The sequence below is a fragment of the Juglans microcarpa x Juglans regia genome, chromosome 8D, assembly GCF_004785595.1.
Source record: "Juglans microcarpa x Juglans regia isolate MS1-56 chromosome 8D, Jm3101_v1.0, whole genome shotgun sequence".
Lineage (NCBI taxonomy): Eukaryota > Viridiplantae > Streptophyta > Magnoliopsida > Fagales > Juglandaceae > Juglans > Juglans microcarpa x Juglans regia.
Genome location: NC_054608.1, coordinates 3,219,057 through 3,239,578, shown reverse-complemented (window position 1 = coordinate 3,239,578; position 20,522 = coordinate 3,219,057). Strand labels below are relative to the sequence as shown.

The 20,522-nt window shown below is 34.9% G+C and overlaps 1 protein-coding gene across 1 annotated transcript; it reads left to right on the top strand.

The window, feature by feature from the left end:
• Nucleotides 1–5,744: 5,744 nt before the first annotated feature.
• Nucleotides 5,745–9,100, top strand: LOC121241905 (gibberellin 20 oxidase 2-like). Its single transcript, XM_041139760.1, has 3 exons — nt 5,745–6,597; nt 6,700–7,021; nt 8,559–9,100. Exons 1-3 carry the CDS (start codon nt 6,053–6,055, stop codon nt 8,832–8,834), a joined length of 1,143 nt encoding a protein of 380 aa, XP_040995694.1. The 5' UTR covers nt 5,745–6,052; the 3' UTR covers nt 8,835–9,100.
• The last annotated feature ends 11,422 nt before the right edge of the window (nt 9,101–20,522 follow it).

Sequence of the window (20,522 nt, the reverse complement as noted above, 5' to 3'; positions counted from 1 at the left end):
TTTATATGCAATGTCATATCAAAACGGAATACTGAGAGATGAATATCATATAACCATACAAAGATTTTAGAATTCATAATCGCCCTTTTGTTTTTTTGCATATGAGAACATAATAACAAAAATGCTCATGCCTACACCAGTCATGACATTCATGACAAAAGAAACCAGTTATGACACTCATGACACAAGAAATATTTCATTTTCTTATTTAGATACAAAGAGTAGTGCAAAAAACTACCGAGGTTGTTTCCATAACAAAATATGCAAGTTTATCATAAAATCAACGCCATTTAGTTTTTAGTAGAAGTCTAGCATAAGAGCGCCTTTTACCTAAACTTTGTAACTTTCTCTGAATTTACTCACAACAACGCCAAGCATATTTCAATGCTCACCAAAACATAATTACCACTATCTTGGGTTAACAAACTTGAACACTGATTTTAAAAAATAAAATAGATCATACCTAAACTCTCATCAAAATCTCCATTAACCCAAACTACATTAAATGCACTTAAAATCTTATTCACCTATGACCCAAATTTTGCAAGGCCGATCTATCCAAATCTATTTGTTCTAAGTACCTTCACACAGCCCAAAGGTAACACCACCATAGTACAAACCACACCCTCACCTTTCCAAGATTACTTGGTGAACATAACTACACAAAGCTCAACCTTATCTTATGCATAAAAACCATTCCCCTTCACAGCATCAGACTGACCATAGAACCACACCCAATATACTCCACAATGGCTAAAAAAGTACACTTCCACCGCAACGAAGGTTTTTGAATTTGAACTAAATTACCAATTCCTATCTTGACCTTAAATCCAGCAAACCTCAACTACTGATTGAAACAAGCATCATAACAACAACACAGTTTTCCAGTTAACAACACATCTTATCTTAAGAGACAGATTGTTAGGCGACGACTGAACTTGGACTATGGTGCGACAAACTCCAAGTAGGGTGTGGTGGTGGATAAGACAGAGTGTATGGGGAGGAACTAACAGTGAGATGGTGATAAAAAATAAACGAAGACAATGAGACAAAGCAAGTAAACTTAGAGAAAGTAAACAGAGAGAGAGAGAGAGAGAAAGAGAGAGAGAGAGAGAGACGGACGAGAAAAGCTTACTAGCAAAGCGAGGTGTGATAGACCGAAGGAACCCGAGGGAAGATGAGGGCTTGGTGTGGTGGAGCTTTGTGGCAGAAGACTTGAGCGGCTACAATGACGAGCTACAACAAAAAACTGGGAGATAAGTGAGGGAGACAGATGGATAGGGAAAGAGATGGAGTACGAGAGAGGACCTACTGGTGAGGCAGAGGAGTATGGTGGTAGTGTGGCTTGACAATGACATGGGAAGGCAGCTGCAGTTTCATTCATAGGCAAAGAGAGTGAGAGTGAGAAAGGCACTGTTTGAGAGAGTGGGTAAGCAGAGAGATTAATCAGAGAGGGCAGCTTACCAACTTGGTAATGTGCAGCAGCATACGATGGCTGCAAATGAACAAGGATATGAGATAGAGGCTGAGGGACTTGCTATGGCACAATGAATAGAAGAGTGAGAGGGAGGCTTGCCGAACTGGAGAGAGGGAGAGACAGAGGCATAAGGGGCTGGGGTCATGCATGAGATGAAAGAGAGAAAAAAAATGGAGTCTGTAGCCTGGGGAGAAAAAGGAACTAGGGTTTTAGGAGTTGGGTATAAATGGCATCATTCCCCCCCCCCCCCCCCCCCCCCCCCCCCCCCCCCCCCCCCCCCCCCCCCCCCCCTTTTTTTTTTTTTTGGTTAGGTTAGGCTTAACAAACAGGTTGGGTTTGATCACGAGTTAGGTCATTACACTTCTAGTTGGCAAAACTCACATAGGCTATAAGTGGGTTTATATGAAAAAACATAAAGTTGATGGTTCTATACAAATTTATATGGCTAGATTAGTTACTACAAGATATACTCAGTAAGAGGGCTTAGATTACTTGGAGAAATTTTCTCATGTAGTCAAGATGGTGACTATTAGATTTATTCTTTCTTTGGATGCTATATATGCCTAGGTTGTCCTTATTTCAAATAGATGTTGATAGTTAATGTAGTTTTAAATGGTGATCTAGAGGAATAAGTCTACATTACATTACCTCCTCGTTATCTTAGAAATGGGATGGTCGAGTTTGTAAGCTGTAAAAATTATTGTATGGTTTGAAGTAAACTTCACGCCAATGGAATTCTAAGTTTATTGTTACACTTCGCTCATGGCTTCACTAAGTTCAAATCTAATTATTTTTTGTTTACAAGGAAACAAGCTTCATCTTTCATAGCATTACTTGCCTATGTTGATGATATATTAATAGCAAGTAATTAGAATGAATCACTTGTTGTTGCTCTTAAAGAGTTTCTTCATAGTCTCTTAAAGTTGAAAGGTGTGGTTGCTGTTAAATATTTTTTGGGCATGGAGATAATTAGATTTAAGAAAGGTATTTCTTTGTGCCAAAGAAAGTATGCTTTGGAATTACTTTTGGATGCAAGATCAGTTGCTGCTGAACCAATGAATTTTCCCATGGATTCTCATTCTAAACTCTCTAAAATTGATCGATGGTAGTTCTTGTTAGATGCTTCTTCATATACTTCTTCATATGGAAGGTTGATTAGTCAATTGTTGTATCTAACTTATATTGGGCCTCATCTTGCTTTCTAAGTCCATTATCTTAGCCCGTTCTTAGTATCTCCTCGAGTTCCTCATATGCAAGCAGCACATCACATTTTGAGATACATAAAAAAGGCTCCTGGTCAAGGGACTTTTTCCTCTACTGATTCTCCTTTGCATATTATGGCTTTTGCCAATTCTGATTGGGCAAAGTGTTCAGATTCAAGGCATTCAATTTCTAGATATCATGTCTTCCTTGGTACGTAACTCTTTAATCTCATGGAAGTCCAAAAGGACAACAAATAGTCTTCGATCTTCTCTTGAGGAAGTATATAGATCAATGGCCACTACTATATTTGAAGTCACTTGGGTTTTATCCTTGCTTAGAGAATTACATCAGAATCATCCTCAGGGGTGGCTCAATATAAATTGAGGCCTAAGGCAAAATGTAAGTGAGTCATTAGTAATTATAATTAATGCAATAAAATATAAATTATTATATGGAATATTTTCAAAATTTTCAATAAAATGAGATTTTATTTAAAATCTTTAAATACAGTTTTTGTGAATTTATATTTACAACAACTTAAAATGAGGCTTCAATGTAGATTTTGTGCCTCAATTTAGCAAGATCCTAAAAAAATCAAATAAAATATAAATAATTCATTGTATTACTTATAAAAAAATTCATTGTATTAAATATTAAATTTAGAATTATGGGGCCTTGCACACATTGAAAACAATAGAAATTATTTAAAGTTTTATTTAATGAAATGCTTTTTTTTTTCACAAAAAAAGAAAAAAAAACCTCATTTTTTTATTTTTGGAGGCCTTACATAAGATGGAGGCCTTAAGCAATGACCTAAATGGCCTTACCATTGAGCCTGTCCTCCATGCATGTTGCCTTACTTTTTTGTGATAATTAAGCTGCTGATCTCCATGTTATAACTAATTTGATTTTTCATGAGCATACTAAGCACACAAAATTGGACTTTCATTTAGTAACATGATTTGTGCGCACTTTGCATGTATCTTCCAAAAATCAAGTTGCTGCTATACTCAGTACCGAGCCCTTAGGCTCTTCTCTGCTTAACTCTCTTTTTTTCCACGATGGGTTTATAGAACATATATATTCCATCTTGATGGAGAGTACTATTATGATTACATGTGAGCATATATGTGTCGATCGACAATACATGATATCTAGCTAATTATAATAATTATATCGTTACCTAGTCAAAGTTAGTTCCCGCCAATGTAAAGACTGAAGCTCTAGAGCAATGCTACACAATCTGATCTCTAACTTTTATACATCATATTTTTTTAAATTTTTAAATTTTAAATTTTTTTTTTGAGTTAATTTTTTTTAAATTAATTTAATTTTTTTATTCATTATTTATATATTAAATATTTGATAAAAGGAAAAAATAAGAAAAATTAAAAGAAAATGTATTGTGTGGAAGTTTTATGAATAGTAAGAAATCCTGTATTTTTTCGAAGCTCTATGCCGCATAGCTCCATTTTTTTTCTGTACGTACTATGAATTCACCTTACAATAATATAGACAGTTTCTCTTTTATTTTGTACCGTACGTACGTATGAAAAATCGAAAATAAAAATCAGTCTGCTGTAAATTGTTTTTAATTTACTGCAACATTTTGGAAACGACAAGAAACGGAAACTTATAATTCAGAACATCCCAGAATCCGCCATATATAATTCATGGATTCAAATCATGGATGAAAGAAGCCGAAGAAAAACGATGGTTTGAAATATCATCAGATCATTATAAATGTAGGTAGGCTTCGTGGCAGTACTCATGCATGTCCCTGCCACAGGGATCCGACTAGTGCGTATCACGTGTCATCTGCTACTTCATTTAATGCGATAAAGCAGCGGATGGATTAAGTTGGTTTTAGCTGTACGAAACATGTAGGCCAAGGATGTTTTATGTTTGACCTTTTCACTCTTTACCTCTTTTTTAGTGGGATAATGCAGGATGATTAAGCCGCCTGTTTTACGTAAACGGGGCAGGTAGGCCAAGCATTGCGTCCTTAGAAATGCAATACGACGATTCATTTCACGTGATGTGGTCTCTTTCTATTTGGTACAAATCAAAACCATTTAGCATCAAGTCTGCATGCAGGCCAAAACACATAATAACTCTTCTCTCGTCCGACTTTTTCTGCTCTCTTTTCTTGAGATATTGGGGCCCGCTCTACACGTAGCTAGCTTGCTTGGGGGTAGTACACATGCTAATAATTAACCCATTTGGACAAGAACGAGAGGATTATAATTTTCTTGAATGATTACTCGATCAATTAATATATATATGGAGTTATATATATTAATTGTATCAACTGTAATGCCTCAGTCCGAAGGGGTCAGAGAGTTATTACCTTTTATTTAAAATTATATTTCATAATACAGATGTAAATTTCAATTTCTTAATTCAACGATCCAAATCAATCCAGATATTCTTTCTTCTTTTAACTAAAAAAACAAAGCAGGCCTCGATTGATGCAGATTTTTGTCTCTTTCCAAAGAAGTAGTGTAAATTGAGGATCTTTTGGAGGCCTTCGCTAGAAAGAAATGAATTTCCAGAAAAAGGGTTCCGGCTGGCCATTAATTCTGAGGCTTTTCACAACATTAACTCACATGATTGATTAATTAGCAAATGAGACAATTGATAACCATAGAAAGGGAGCGTTGACGATGATCGTTAGCTAGCCAGCTCGAATGGATTAACACTCAAAAGTTGTCGCAAATAATGATGCCACCATAAAGTGGCTAGCACGAAACAACAAATTAAATGATCGATCCCCACAAAAAGAAAACCACTTGATTTATCTGCAAGTACTACTTTATAAGAAAATAGAAAAAAAAAATCTATTCATGGTGATACACTAGGCCAGAGTTGAAAACAATTGAGTAGTGGATCCGAAAGAATAGGGATTCAAAATTTTTTTCGACATCTTAAAAGATCTTATAATCATTGTAAAGAACGAACGAAAAAGTTAGGTACTATAGAAGGTCACCTCGGTGGCCTATTTGCTGAGGTTTCCTTCAGAATTTGCAGTTTGCAGATCAATTCATGACCTCGTTCCAAGAGTTGTAGTACTCTGTTAATATCTTCATGCATGCTTGTATAAATGGAAGCTCTGAAAAGGCAACCAACTGTACTATCTTTCATTTTCAAAACAGTCACCAGCTAGCTCATTTTATCTCTCATTTTTCCTAGCCTCCACCCCAGTCAAAGATGATCCACCTCGAACCTTTTTCACCACAGTAGAAGTCGTTTTCTCTTTTCTGAAGTATTACTCTTTAATTGTCCTTTTCGAGAATTCATTTACTCCTGTGGTGCTGAGTTCTCTATAAATATGGTATGGTTTTGTAGAAGCTCTTGTATCTTTCTATCCCCATGGATTCAAGCGTTTCTACACTTCTCGTTTCCCAGCTTCCTCTAGAGAGAGAAGACCAGAAAGATCATGGGGATTCCTTTTTACACCCACCATTTCTGCAGAAAGAATCCTCTGTGCCCTTAAATTTCATTTGGCCAAAAGGGGATTTAGTGGTAGCTCATGATGAGCTTAGAGAGCCAATAGTGGATCTTGGAGGTTTCTTTAGGGGTGATCTGGTGGCAAAACAACACGCTGTGCTGCTCATTAGGACAGCCTGTTTAAACCATGGTTTCTTTCAAGTAACCAACCATGGAGTCGATCCTCGGCTCGTCAAAATGGCATATCATCATATGGATAATTTCTTTAAGCTTCCAGCCTGCATGAAACTTAGGGCTAAGAGAACGCCTGGTAATATGTGGGGCTACTCCGGCGCCCATGCTGATCGTTTCTCGTCGAAACTACCTTGGAAGGAGACATTATCCTTCGGATTCCATGACTCTGGCTCAAAACCAGTTGTGGAAGATTTCTTCAAATCCAACCTAGGGATGGATTTCGAGCAAACAGGGTAGGCTATATTATATAGTTGGAAGGAGATCGCATATACAAACCATGCAACTTGTACTCGTGTTTTCAATTCATGAACTTGAACTACTTGTTTAATTTGCAGAGTGGTATACCAAAAGTATTGTGAAGCAATGAAAGATGTAGCACTAGCAATCATGGAGCTACTGGCAATCAGCTTGGGAGTCCATCCACTGCATTATAAGCACTTTTTTCAAGATGGTTCCTCGATAATGAGATGTAATTACTACCCACCATGCAAAGAGCCAGGTCTTGCCTTCGGCACAGGACCTCATTGCGATCCAACATCCTTAACCATTCTTCACCAGGACCAAGTTGGTGGTCTTGAAGTATTCGCCAAAAATAAATGGCGGAATGTTCGACCTCGTCCCGATGCACTAGTCGTTAACATTGGTGACACCTTCATGGTACGTGCGTAAGTAGGTTTATTACAACGTTACGGAAATATTTGCTAGATGTTTTCTCTTATATATGCTACTGGCTCTACACACTCATTGATAATATAAAGACAAAAGAGATTTCAAAATTAATTTTATTGATATTATATTTATATATTTCGGAAAAATTACAATTTACAGTGCTGTCAACGACCATATTCTCTTGAAAACATGAACCATCAATTTTTATGTACTCATTTATTTTAGCTTGTATGGCTATTAAAATTTAAAACTAGCCTATCGACAGAGAAGCACTATACTTACAAAAAGATTTTACAAAAGTAAATGTACAAACTGACATTACTTTATAATTTAGATCTGCTTTATAACAAAAAATTATTTTTATAAGATTTATTTGTGACTAAAATATTTTTCGTATGGACATGAATTTTACTCAAATTGAAGGAGGTACAACGGGCGGCGCGAGAGATGAGATGCATAACAAACGTGATCAGAAAATATGCAAATTTGGTTATGATCACGTTTTCGTAATATTATTGTTACAAACACACACATGCACACAAGATGAAGTCGTTACTCTTTTATACACACTTTAAGTTATCTATTTTTAAGCTTTAATTGTACGTACGCAAAACATCAAGAAACTGATCTAGATATAGTACTACTAGACTGCATGCCCAATGATGGAAAACATTTTTAATTATATGCTACTAGATTCTCTAATTAAGGCCCTTTTAAGTAACGTTCTTGGACCCTACATAGACATACATTTAATATATGCTATAATTATCCATCTTGGAATATTAGACCATTGAATTAAAAAAATAAAAATATATAGAGACGATCGATGTTTATTCTCTAGAGCAAATCACCTAATATGATCGCTAATATTATATCTTATCCTAGCTAATTTTTTTCCTATTTTCCGAGCTTGAAAAACCTGTCGGTGTGTGTCCTTTAATTCTAACATTAGAGTTTATATATATATATATATGTATGTATTTACTTTGTAACGACGAAAGAGCTAGGGAAAATTAATCAGAATTGGACATATATATAGATGCCCCTAAAATTCGCGTGTAATTAATTAATCTAGGTAGAAGATCAAGACAACTACAGAGACCAGAATGATATCAAACTGGCTAGGTTTGAAAGGAATTAAGCAGTCAAACTCACAAGGAGTAGTTGGGATCGATATTAAACTACTACTTTAAGTACTGATCAGTGACTAATGATCTCGAATAATTAATATAATAAGCTGTTCGTTGAAACAACAACTTATTAGTTTAAAGATTGGACACTTTGTTGCTGTTTGAGTACTGAGATTGCATAAGTCGATCGATATATGTCGTTGGAGCTGATATTCCAATATTACGCCAAGACAGTACTTCTTTTTAATTATTTTTTAAAGAAAGAAACTTATATATAATTTGCAGCCTTATGTATGTATGCTTTTTGGATGTATGTATATACAATATGTGTATATGCATCTGATCGATACAGAGTTACAATAATGGATAACATGTATATATATATATGTACGTAGGCATTGTCGAATGGGAGATACAAGAGTTGTCTACACAGGGCAGTGGTTAACAGGTACAAGGAGAGGAGGTCGTTGGCATTCTTTCTGTGCCCAAGAGAGGACAAGTTGGTGAGACCCCCTGAGGATCTTGTGTGCCGTGATGGGACAAGTGCGTACCCTGATTTCACATGGTCGGATTTGCTCTATTTCACTCAATACCATTACCGTGCTGATGATGCCACCCTACCAAACTTCACCAAATGGCTTCTTTCTTCCAAACCAGCGAGTGATCTCTGATCGATTAATTAATACGCATGCATTCTCTCTGTCTTAGAAAATTATATATTATATGTTGTTAATTAGCAGATAATCATCATCATCATGATCATCCAGTCCATCGCAATTGAGCGCGCGAGGATTGTTTCTGTTTGTTTATTCGAGTTTCTGAGTGGATATGTAGACGTGTGTGCATGCAAAATATATCTATGTACCTATTGGTCAGTTCAAAACCAGCTATATATATATATATATATATATATATATTGATTTCTTTTTTGGTATGTATGTATGTACATGTGTGTATATATGTGTGTATATATATATATATACACACACACACACCTTCGAACAAGTTCATGTCTAGCGCAATACAGGACCAACTCCTTTATATTCTGTTTTATATGGATGAAATCAATCTATATACAATGAGAAAACGATACTCACGATCATGATAACTATTAAGACCAAGTCGATCGAGTACTATTAATTGTTGCTAAGTTCATTTGATCGGGTTCTGAGGGGATAATTAAATACATTGGAACCTAATTAATTAAGATATATAAATCCACACATGATGTATATGTATTTATAGGTGCCAGTGTCTGTAATTAAATGTAAAATAAATTGAAAATCACGTAATTTCCACTTTGTTGCATAATTAATACAACGTGTCATGAAATGATCGGTCGATTAGGTGATGAATTGGGAATGGAGGCGGCTTGATTTCATTTGATTTTTTATGGTTCAAAGTGATCTGTATATGAGTACATGCAACACCGTTACACCAGAGACGGCCTGCAGGCCGCATCTAGAAAACTCCAGCTTGAAACTTCTCATCAAGCACCTCCCGTACGAACAGTACTTGAAGAGAAGATAATCAATTTGGTACGGGGAACAAAAACAAGAAAGTAATATATAACAGCCCTTTTTAAGTACATATATCCGTGTTTTATTCACCAAATAAATATGCATGCATGGCACAAAAACTAGTAATTAAGCTGATCACTGGCCCAATAAAATTTCAATCATCAGTACTTTGCAAGCAAATATTTAATTCCGAGCTTGTACCCTTCATGCATGAAGGACTAACTATTTTAACAATGTGGGATAAAAACAAGTGTTGTATTCAACAAATAATTAAGTTTTGACGTTTCCATCCATGCATGCACATGCATCTCAGTACATGTACTATATATATATATATATATATGCAGCGATTGGCTAGTACTAAGCAATAGTTTATGCGTCATATCATGTTCATGTTCACTATGTACGTGTATGTACATCATGTCATACACGAGTATATATGGCGCAGAAGGAGATAGATCATTGGAATATTTGGTTTTCAATTTATGCTTAGGCTATTTTACTATTATTTACAAAAAGTTTATTAATACTATTTATAAATTATTTATTATTTTTTCACTATTATTCATAGATCATTTGAGATTACCTCAATATTCAACGTATCCTTAAACTATGCAGATAATTGATATGTGTGTGTGTGTGGTGAATTATATATATATATATATATATATATATATAAAGCTACACAGAATATGTTGATATTACATAATTAAAATATAATAAGTACGGAAAAGTATCATACATGCATATATATATGGTTTAAACAGAAAGAAGATCATAACCACCACCTCTCTCTCTCTCTCTCTCTCTCTCTCACTTCTCTCCTTAATATATATCATCTTCCACCAATAAAGAAGACCTGTATATCGACCCCCTCCCTTCGGGATAGTTCTCTGTCTCTTTCATTGTCAACTTATAATTGAGTGCATGGCTAGGAGATCATGATGAACCGACTTCCATGCACCATGTGTATAAAGAGAGGTTGGGGTCTCCTTGGAGGCAAGTTAAGAACATTTTGGGTTTGGTGAGTATGAATGGTCTTGTATATTTTTGGTATTTGTGAGCTTTCCGGCCTCTCTTGTTTTGTCAAATACATTAATTTGTCGTGTGGTATGATGTTTTGGCTATAGCTAGCTATAATATTTGTTGGTGGGCAGTATGTGTCAGCTGGTGGGGTTGGCATGAATTACTCATGATCTGCAAGGTTTCTTCTGTAGCCTTTTTATCAAATTAATATCAAATTATATTGGAAGTACTAAATCATGTATATTTCGAACCTCAATAATGTACATGCCATATGAAACTGATTTTGTCATGTTGAGGTGATCATGAGAGTTGTTGCAAGTTTCATGCATCTAGCTTTATATATGATAACATATTATAATGTGGGCAATCACCCGGAGGAGGCTTTGATATATGTATATATATGTATGCATGTATGTATGTAAACACAAGGACACGAGGGTTGTCCTCGTACTGTTTGCGTAGGGACAACTTTTAAATGGGTGTGGAAGGACTACGCGAGGGGCCAAAGCTAAGGACAAGCAACTCCATTTGTTTCCCAAGTCAGATGGCAATAAGTAGAGACAAAGAACCACATTTGTCGGGATCGAAAAAATTACATGATATGGAGGACGAAATTATATTTTGAAGGAATCTACATCAAATCAAAGCCTCTAGTACTCATAAGATAAAAAAAAAAAAAAAAAAAAAAAAAAAAAAAAAAAAAAAAAAAAAAAAAAAAAAAAAAAAAACCAATACATCATGTACCATGCCCTCCTTTGGGGCCACCACCTTGTACATATATAATTTTGTGTATTCTGAAAGACAACAAACGCAACTTTTTGGGTCTGTCATTTTGTCCATCAACCTAATTAACCAAGTTGTGATTGGCAGCCCAGAAAAAAGATAGAAAAAGAAAAGACATGCAAGCATCATCGAGAAAATCTCTTAAGAGTCTCTAACCTGTATATATATATGGAATACCTTCTGGATCGTGGAGGATTTTGACCTAATTCTAATCATCAGTAGTGTATTAGTTCTAGTTTGGAGTCTTAGATCACCAGGAGAAATGTAATAATTCGAGGCATATTGTAAAAAAAAAAAAAAAAAAAAAAATTCTTCAGATTAAATATATTTTTCTTACAAATTTAGCATTCAAATAATTTCGGTTTCCTAGTTCCTGATCCTTAGGTAGCTCGTGCACATGCTGATCAGGTCACTAGATCATTCAAGAACCGGACAAGTTTCTGTTTCGCATGTGACTTAAGGATATGATCTGAGTCAGAAAATCTCCACATGCATGGATGTAGTGTACACATTATAGACCCACCAATGAGGCTGGCTTGAAAGCTGATATCAATGCTAATGTTTCCTGTCTGGTCTGTAATATAGTTAGTGCGTCGCTGTTCTTTAGGGGGTCATTAATTTCTAGAGTACTCCAGCTGATTATAGAAAAACCTAGAGCTAGAGGGCATCGATCATGCCGGCCTCTACCAAATATCCGATTCCTGCCCATAATTATTGAGTTCATTATATTATATTATATTCAGGTTTTACTAAACTGTAACGCAAAAGATACTTTAACGCTCGTTTTTCCCTCAGATGTTAAATTTAGATATAATACATGCATTCGTCATGTTATTTGTAATTGAATTATATGACTAAAGATTAGATGATGATTAATATAATTAAACATCCTTTGCAGCTTGTAATTAGCTCATGTTTTGCCTAAGATAATGCTTTTGATCTCCATCTGACTATTATTGCTACCTAGATGGCATTCTAAGCTCCTTAATCTAATATAAATTGCATGCAATCCCCATTTTGGGGTCATGGTTTCACTAATATTATGCATTAAAAGTTGGAGAGAAAAATGAAAGGAAAATTATTTATAATTTCTTATACTGTGCAAGCCCGTGCACTCATTTAAAACTTGGGATCCACATGAAAAAAATCAACTTTTGCATGATAGACCACGATTTTTTTAAATTGAGTGCGCGGGACCACATTTGTATATATCTAGCATTACTCAAAATGAAATAAGCAATTTAGTTATTCTTGTTTTTTGCACTTTGTTTGTTTTCGAGATGGAAGTAAGGCAAGCTTCCTGGAAATTTCCTTAGAAGCGGGTAAAAAAAGGAAAAAGAAGAAATTGAAGTACATTTTGATCAACAATATATAATATGTTCAATCTGCGTTTAGTTTTGCAGATCAATATTTGTTTTTGATATGAATCAATCTTATCACTTCTTTTCATCATCTTATAAATCAGAGTATACATGTAAGCACAGAGTTTATATATATAGAATTTGAAAACCAAGCTAACATCTATAGGACGAACATTAATCCGCATGCAAGAAAAGTACTGATCCCGTGAACATGTTATATATGCATGCGCACCATTTCTGTAGTACGCATAGTAGAATCGTACTTGTACATGAAGTACTATCCCAATTCCCTAATTACAGTTACAGGGTTTAATTCATGTGAAATTACTATTTATATCAAAAGTTTAAACTGATGAGAAGAATTAGTAGATTTTATATCTTAACACTTTTTCTTACTTGTGGATTAGATTTCTCCTCAATAAATAGGCCAACAAGTGAAATATTTAATTAAATGGAGTAGAGTGTAGAGTTAGGGTTCGAACTAAAGACGACCTCTGCTCTGATACCATGTGAAATCAAGATCCAAAAACTTAAACTGATAGAAAAATGTAGATTTTGTTATTTTATATCTTAACAATTCCTAACCTCATTTATACTTTCATGAATTATCTGCAAATTAAGTATATTTCCTGGCTGTGAAATATTAATTACAATTATTCAGCAGTTTATTATAAATTTCTTATCCTCTAGCTAAGAGTATCTCTTACCTTATTTGGTTAAAGAGAAGTTTTGCATAATTTAAATTAAAGCAGAAGATTCTTATTAACTTGTCAAACAAATTAAACAAGTACTTTTTGTGTGTTTTTGCCCCCTTTTATATATGGTGAGCTCATCAGGCAATAGTAAGGAATACTGCAGCTTCGAAGATTGTTCACTCAAAATCTCTTTTGCTTTGTTGGAATATGCTGATAAATAAGTGGGCCCAATCTTTTATGGCTAGAAAATTGAGTTCTTATGCTTTTAAGTTTTAACTGTCGTCCATTCCTATACATCATATATTATATAGAATTTTTTTTTCTTTTTTCTCTTATTAAATATGTAGTGTATGGATGAATTCTGGTCCTCCAGAGAAAGCCCACCGAGAACGAATATCGATGCTATTTATTTATTTTTAGTTAATGGTTAATTAGGAAGTGATCTTTTTTAATGAATTTATGATTTTTTTAAATTAATGATTTTTAAGTGTAGCATGGTCCTATAAAATTTGTCAATCAATACTTGATGTCACGTCGGAAAATAAAATATTGAAATGATAATTAAAAGACTTATGGGTAATATATTTTTTGTCATATTCATGATGATACATATCATGAACGTATATATGTTACTATGTTAGTATATTTTGTTAGTGTTAAGCATGTTTGTAATATTGTACTTTAAGTATAAGTGCTCACTTTAACCAAAACTTATCAATACAAAATTACCAGTTTAATTTAAGAAAAATTCTATTTGCAGTCTTGAGTGGAGGATTGCATGTGCAATCCTATTAATAAATGTGGATAAAAAAAAATCATTTTAAAAATGATATTATTATAATTTTAAATTGTTTTTGTACAGACTTACGTGAGTAATTTCTATTTGGAAACTGTATGTAAACTAACTCTTAATTTAAAGCAGGGGCAGTAATATGTCAACGCTTATCAAGTTGACTTGTCTTAATAAAATGTTATTTTTTCCCGAACATGGAAATTAAGTAAAGTACGAAAAAGAAAAACAAAGAAAACTAGGTTTAATTTCTAACTTAGCCAACTAGTGTCTACATGTATTGGCTACTAAACTTAATTAAAGATCAACTTCCTATATATAGAAAAGGTGTGCACAAAAAGTTAGTTATATGGCCTGGCGCTATCAAACACTTCATTCGTATTTCTAAACTATCTAATAACTTCATTCGGCATTATGTAACAAATTATATGCGACTAAAATAGATTTATTTTGACAAAAAAATCACTTTCATAGAAAATAACTTGTCATAACTAAGCATTTTTCTTGTAATGATTACATCTTTAATAGTTAATATCATAGGCCTTACTTGTTGTGTTCAATCTTAAAAGAAAAAATTAACTCACAAGCCCATCTTCCACTTGAATTTGACAACTCCTTTATCAAGTACTGGTCGTAGAGGTCCATCGTCCACGAGTCATGGAGTTTAATGTTATTAATATCTTATGATAAAGGAGAAGATAGTGTACTTCAATTTTGATATGGAATACCAATATTGTCATTCATATTCTTGGGCCTTCTTCTATTCAGAATTTTGGTGTGTTTTGTGTTGTTGCTCCTCCTTTATGAGGTTTTAACAGTTGGGTCTTTGGCCCAACAGAAAACACAATAGTATTAGGCATTCTTCTAATTTTTTGGGACTTTGATAGTATTCAGTACTATGCTATAATAGATAATGATAGAGTTATTATTTTCTTATTATTTATTTTTTCTTGATGAGGTACGTGGTGACATGTGATTTTTAATAAAAATATATTTAAAATAAAAAGACGTCCAAAAATATAAAAGAGGAAGACTGAAACCTTAAGTTTCATCTACCCTTTAGATGATCCGGTAGCATCATCCGCAGTAGAAATGGCATTTGAGTTGTCTTTTATTTTTATTTTTATTTTTATTTTTTTTTAAAAGTAACTTGAGTTGTCCTTTCTAGTTGATTATTCCCATATCAATTCCACATATGCTAGCTAATACTTTACCTTCTAGTCCAAGAGAAGGGTACATGTATTAATATTTTGAATAGTCTCAAGCCGAACAAGACAAAAACACGACTTTGAAAGACTTTGAATTTATTTCAGCCACATTTTACTCGTAAGGTTAATAAAAACATCAGAGCAATTAATAGATATGCAAACGAAATCGTTATATGTTCACATATGACTTTTATTTGTTCATATATGTCATGATCTCAATGACCACTTCTTAATTATTCATGTCGTTCTCAATGACAACAGCTGTTTTTTTTTCCTTTCTTTTTTGGTAATTGAGAAATTGTACTATTGAATAAAAACAATCCTAACTAATCTCAAGATTTACAAAATTTTTAATATGGAGTTTCATGTAAGTGCACCTTGAATAATTTATGAAAACATTTTCCTAGTTTGATGTCTCCAATTAAGAGTGTCAATGCTGAGTACTTCCAAACCCAAGAAGTCTGGTTTATAGAGCTCACTCCATAACCATTACACCACCCTTGGAGTTAAAAATAATTATGTATTTGGAAACATAGAGAATAGAACCGGTTCCATATGCTGCAACTAGCAACGAGTTCTTACAAATTTACATACTAAATTGATATTTCATAATTGAAAAATGTTAGATCTACAAGGAGATATTGTAAAAGAAAATTTACATAGAAATATAGTTTGATGCGATACGTTGGATCTCTATGAAGACCAAGCTTACATAATTGAGTAAATTTACATTTCTAAGATCTTTATGTAGGTCAAGTATTGGGTTTGTGGAACCTGGTTTGTGAGCTGAAAAAACGCTAACCAGAAACTTCGCTCGACAGTCCCACGATGGGTCAATCAAGCTAATCTCAGACATATAGTTTGCTTGAGTCTTGTGTGACAAGTAGCTCGAGTGAAACTTTGGCTAAAAGTTCGTTCCGGTCTCACTCGACAGGCCGTTCAAGTGAACATCGGACAGTGAGTCAGCTTGAGAATCGCTCGACACTCTGCTCGAGTAAACAAACCAAAATTTGTTTTCCTAGGATTTTTGCTGCTAGCCTACACACACACACACACACACATATATATATATATATATATATCTGTGTGTGTGTGTGTGTGTTATATTTGTTTTGAGTAACAATCTTGAGGTAGAATTGAATGGCAGAAACAGAAAGGAAAAGAGAGAGGTAACCCTTGTGTGTGAGAGAGAGAAAAAGTGAGGTAGAGATATTGTATTGTTGCATGGAATAAAATCCCCGATATTTCTATGGACGTAGGCTTTTTGCCGAATTGCATTAATTTTGTGTCATGTGATTGTCTATTTTCTTGTTGTCATTTACTTGTCTATTGCATCGTTGCTAAGAACTTGGGATGATGTTAAACTAGTATCTAGAGCCCATGTCGGGTCTAAGGGAGAACGATTGTGAAACGCAAAAATTTTCTTTTTGGGCTTTATGTATTTTAGTTCTTTTTTTTTTTTGTTTTTTTTTTCCTGTTCTTTGGTAAACATTGAGGCCCAAGTAGGTATGATAGTGGGTTCAATAGAGGGCCCAACCCGTGTCAGAGTCCATGAGCTGAAGCAAAAAGAAAACTAGGCCCCTTGTTGCAAACGACGCTATTTTTGGACTTGAAGGGTGAAAACCCTAGGATCTATTCATTTCACCGCAGTGCCGCATGCCCATTTCCTATTCTCTTCTCTTTTTCTTTTATTTTCTTCTTCTTCCTCCTCCTTTCTACAACCCGTGAGCCCTCGCTGCCCATGCCGCTACTGCAGCAACGCCACGCATCCTTCGAGCTCTGGCCACCTCCCTCATCTACCGCCACCTCCCCTTCCACCAATCCGCACCTCCCATTCTGCCAACCCGTGCGCCTCTCAAGCAGATGTTCGGGGAATGCAATAGAAAGCGTAGCAAAGACAAATACTTAAGTGGATCAGATGCATCATTTAGTACCGTGGCTTAATGTATGAAGTTTTTGGATGAGATCTACTCGCGGCTGCCTGTGCAACAATATTCTCGCTCAACTAGGATTTTGATGGATCCTAATGTGCAGGAGGTGGTCTTACTCATGCCCCCAAACTGCAAAGTTGATTGGATCTGGAGGTTGGAGTGACGTAGCATATGACGATGCTACATTAATTTAGTTTATCAAACTTAGTATTTGTTACGGATGTTTTTTTTATTGACTGAGTTGCATAATTTGCTGATGATTTATTGACTGAGTTTATGAAATTTATTTATTTTTAATTTTTTTCATAATTTGCTAACGATTTATTTCAATTTCTAAAAAATTTAGTACTTATTATATTTGATTTGTCTCTATATTATTTACTGGCATATTTTAGACAAGTCATAAATCACATAATTTATATGCTTTTTGGATGTTCACTGCCATCCTATACATGCTTATCATAAATTATTTGTTCAGGCGGCGAAGTGTTATTGGGGTAATTATTTTTGAAACCGCAGAAGGGACAGAGGAAGTGGGTTGGATGATGAGCCCCAAGTGGAGGCCAACAACGCAACTGAAGGTGCATCAAGTAGTAACCAGTATCCAACATGGGACGAATACCAGGATTGGAGGAGGCGTGATCCCTCAATGTGAGATCACATAGCCATTCTTATGGCCGTCGCAGAAGAGGAGGAATCTATGGAGCAAGTGGTTGAGCGAATGCCGCATCATAACATCGACTTACACAGACAAGACTATATAGTCGCAATTCTCAATGGACATCGAAATAATTGTTATAACATATTCCGGATGAAAATATATGCATTCCAAGCCTTATACAATACGTTACCCGCGGATGTCATTATGGCCATTGCAATGTTTGCATACACCGTCGGACATGGGCAAAATCAGCGAATTAGAGGCGATCAGTTTCAACATTCGAGTGAAACCGTTAATCAGCATGTCTACGTAGTGATGCGGGCACTATGTTGCCTTGCTGCTCAGGTAATTGCACCTACACATGTTGTTGGGGTGGTGCCTTATATTGAAGGCAATCCTAGACATTATCCATAATTTGAAGTAACTATTTCTTACTTTGGTTTAGGAAAGTGATAAGTGGTTGACACTTTCGTAGTGTGGTCAGTCCCATTTATTAAAAATTCATAATTTGAAGTAACTATTTTTTACTCTGGGTTAGGAAAGCGATAAGTGGTTGACACTTTCGTAGTGCGGTCAGTCTCATTTATTAATAATTAGAGAACTCACAATTTTTTTATATGATTGTAGAAATGTTATGGTGCAATCGACGAGATTTATATTGATTCATGGGCGCCCGCCGAGGCAACTAACACATATCTATCTTGGCATCCCTGAGTTAGCCAAAATGTGCTGGTAGCCTGTGATTTCGATATGAAATTCAGGTTCATATACGATGGGTGGGAGGGCACTGTTCATGATGCTCGTATATTTATGGATGCGTTGAGTCGTACAAGGACCAATTTTCCATGGCCTCTTGAGGATAAGTATTATATATTAATTAATTTTTGGACGAGCGGTATTTCGTAATGTTTGAAGCAAACATTATTAATGTTTTCAATATTTTTTAAGTTATTATTACTTAGTAGATTCCGCATTTCCATGCAATGAGAGATTTATGCATGCCCCCATATCCAAGAGTGAGATATCATAGGTCTGAACGCCACAATAATCGTTCATTTCATGGATATGAAGATTATTTCAATTATCGGCATTCTTCCTTCCGAAATGTTATTGAGCGCACTTTCGACGTGTTAAAAAGATGGTTTCGAATTTTGCGATCAATGAACTCATACAAGCCAACAAGGAAATGATATATTGTTGTTGCATGTTGTGTCATACATAACATTGTTCACATGGTTATGCCCAACGATAAGATATCCCCTGGTTTTACCAATCCGAATCGTTATGATGGATAGACAGCTGAAGATAACCAACACATCTGTTGCGTGTTCCTGACATGTCATTTACGTCGGTACAAGTCATGGCGGCAACCAGGGAGTCTATCGCACTACCTTTGTGGGCACATAACACTGCGAATTGATACTTGTAATATTTTCCATGGTATTGTATGACCATTTTTGTACTTGTGGAACAAGTTTTGGAAATTGGAGGCTTTATGTCTTTGGAACAAAATGGGGGCATGAGAATATTTTAGGAATAATTGCAAGCAATTTAATATTTTTACCAATTTTCATTTAAATAAAATTCTCTAAAAAACTTTTGTGCAAAATTCATTTTTAAAGGTGTTGGGAATCATTTCTCATAATAATTGTGTTTATCACTACAATATATAAATAAAATCATTATTTTACCATCATTACTAATAAAACCAATCATTGATAAGACTCACACATTTTTGAACTTCCTATTCAAAAGTCAACAACTCAACATATTTCATAGTTCATACATCTAAACACCTCAAACTCATCTCAATGAGACCCACAAACCCACTCAATCTCTATTCACAACTATTCACAACTCTTCTTAACTCTCCTCACTACCCATAACCTTAGAAACCTGTGGACTCTATAGAACCTTGTCAATACCCAATCCTTCCCTTTACTAGAGTGATGAACTATTAAGGAAATACGGTTTTGGGTGTAATATTCTAGTCTAGCATTTATATCATCCTTCCACATAAAAGCAAGATCCCCACGGAGTCTTTTACTGTCCACCACAAAACTATGCTTGAAACCCAACAACTTTTTAATATTTTCAACCTTAGTCCTTTTACACTTAGTTTCAATAGGGAAAATGAATCTGGAGAAATTTTTCTTCACCATGAGGAAAATGAGAAGTGGATTGGTAAGGCTTTCGGGTTTTGTAGAAGGTCACTTTCCGGTGATTTATTTGGGAGCTCCTCTAGTGAATGGTTGGCTTAAGGCATCCCATTTGGAGTTCTGGGTTGCTAAGATTCGTTCAAAAGTGGCAGGGTGGAAGGCGAAATTACTGTCCCAAGGTGATAGAATTATTTTGCTTAAGCACGTCTTATCGACTATGACCTC

Coding starts and splice junctions, on each gene's coding strand:
- LOC121241905 (XM_041139760.1), top strand. CDS start 6,053: ATGGATTCAAGCGTTTCTACACTTCTCGTTTCCCAGCTTCCTCTAGAG. Junction 6,598..6,699: donor ATGGATTTCGAGCAAACAGG/GTAGGCTATATT, acceptor TTTAATTTGCAG/AGTGGTATACCAAAAGTATT. Junction 7,022..8,558: donor ACATTGGTGACACCTTCATG/GTACGTGCGTAA, acceptor ATATGTACGTAG/GCATTGTCGAATGGGAGATA.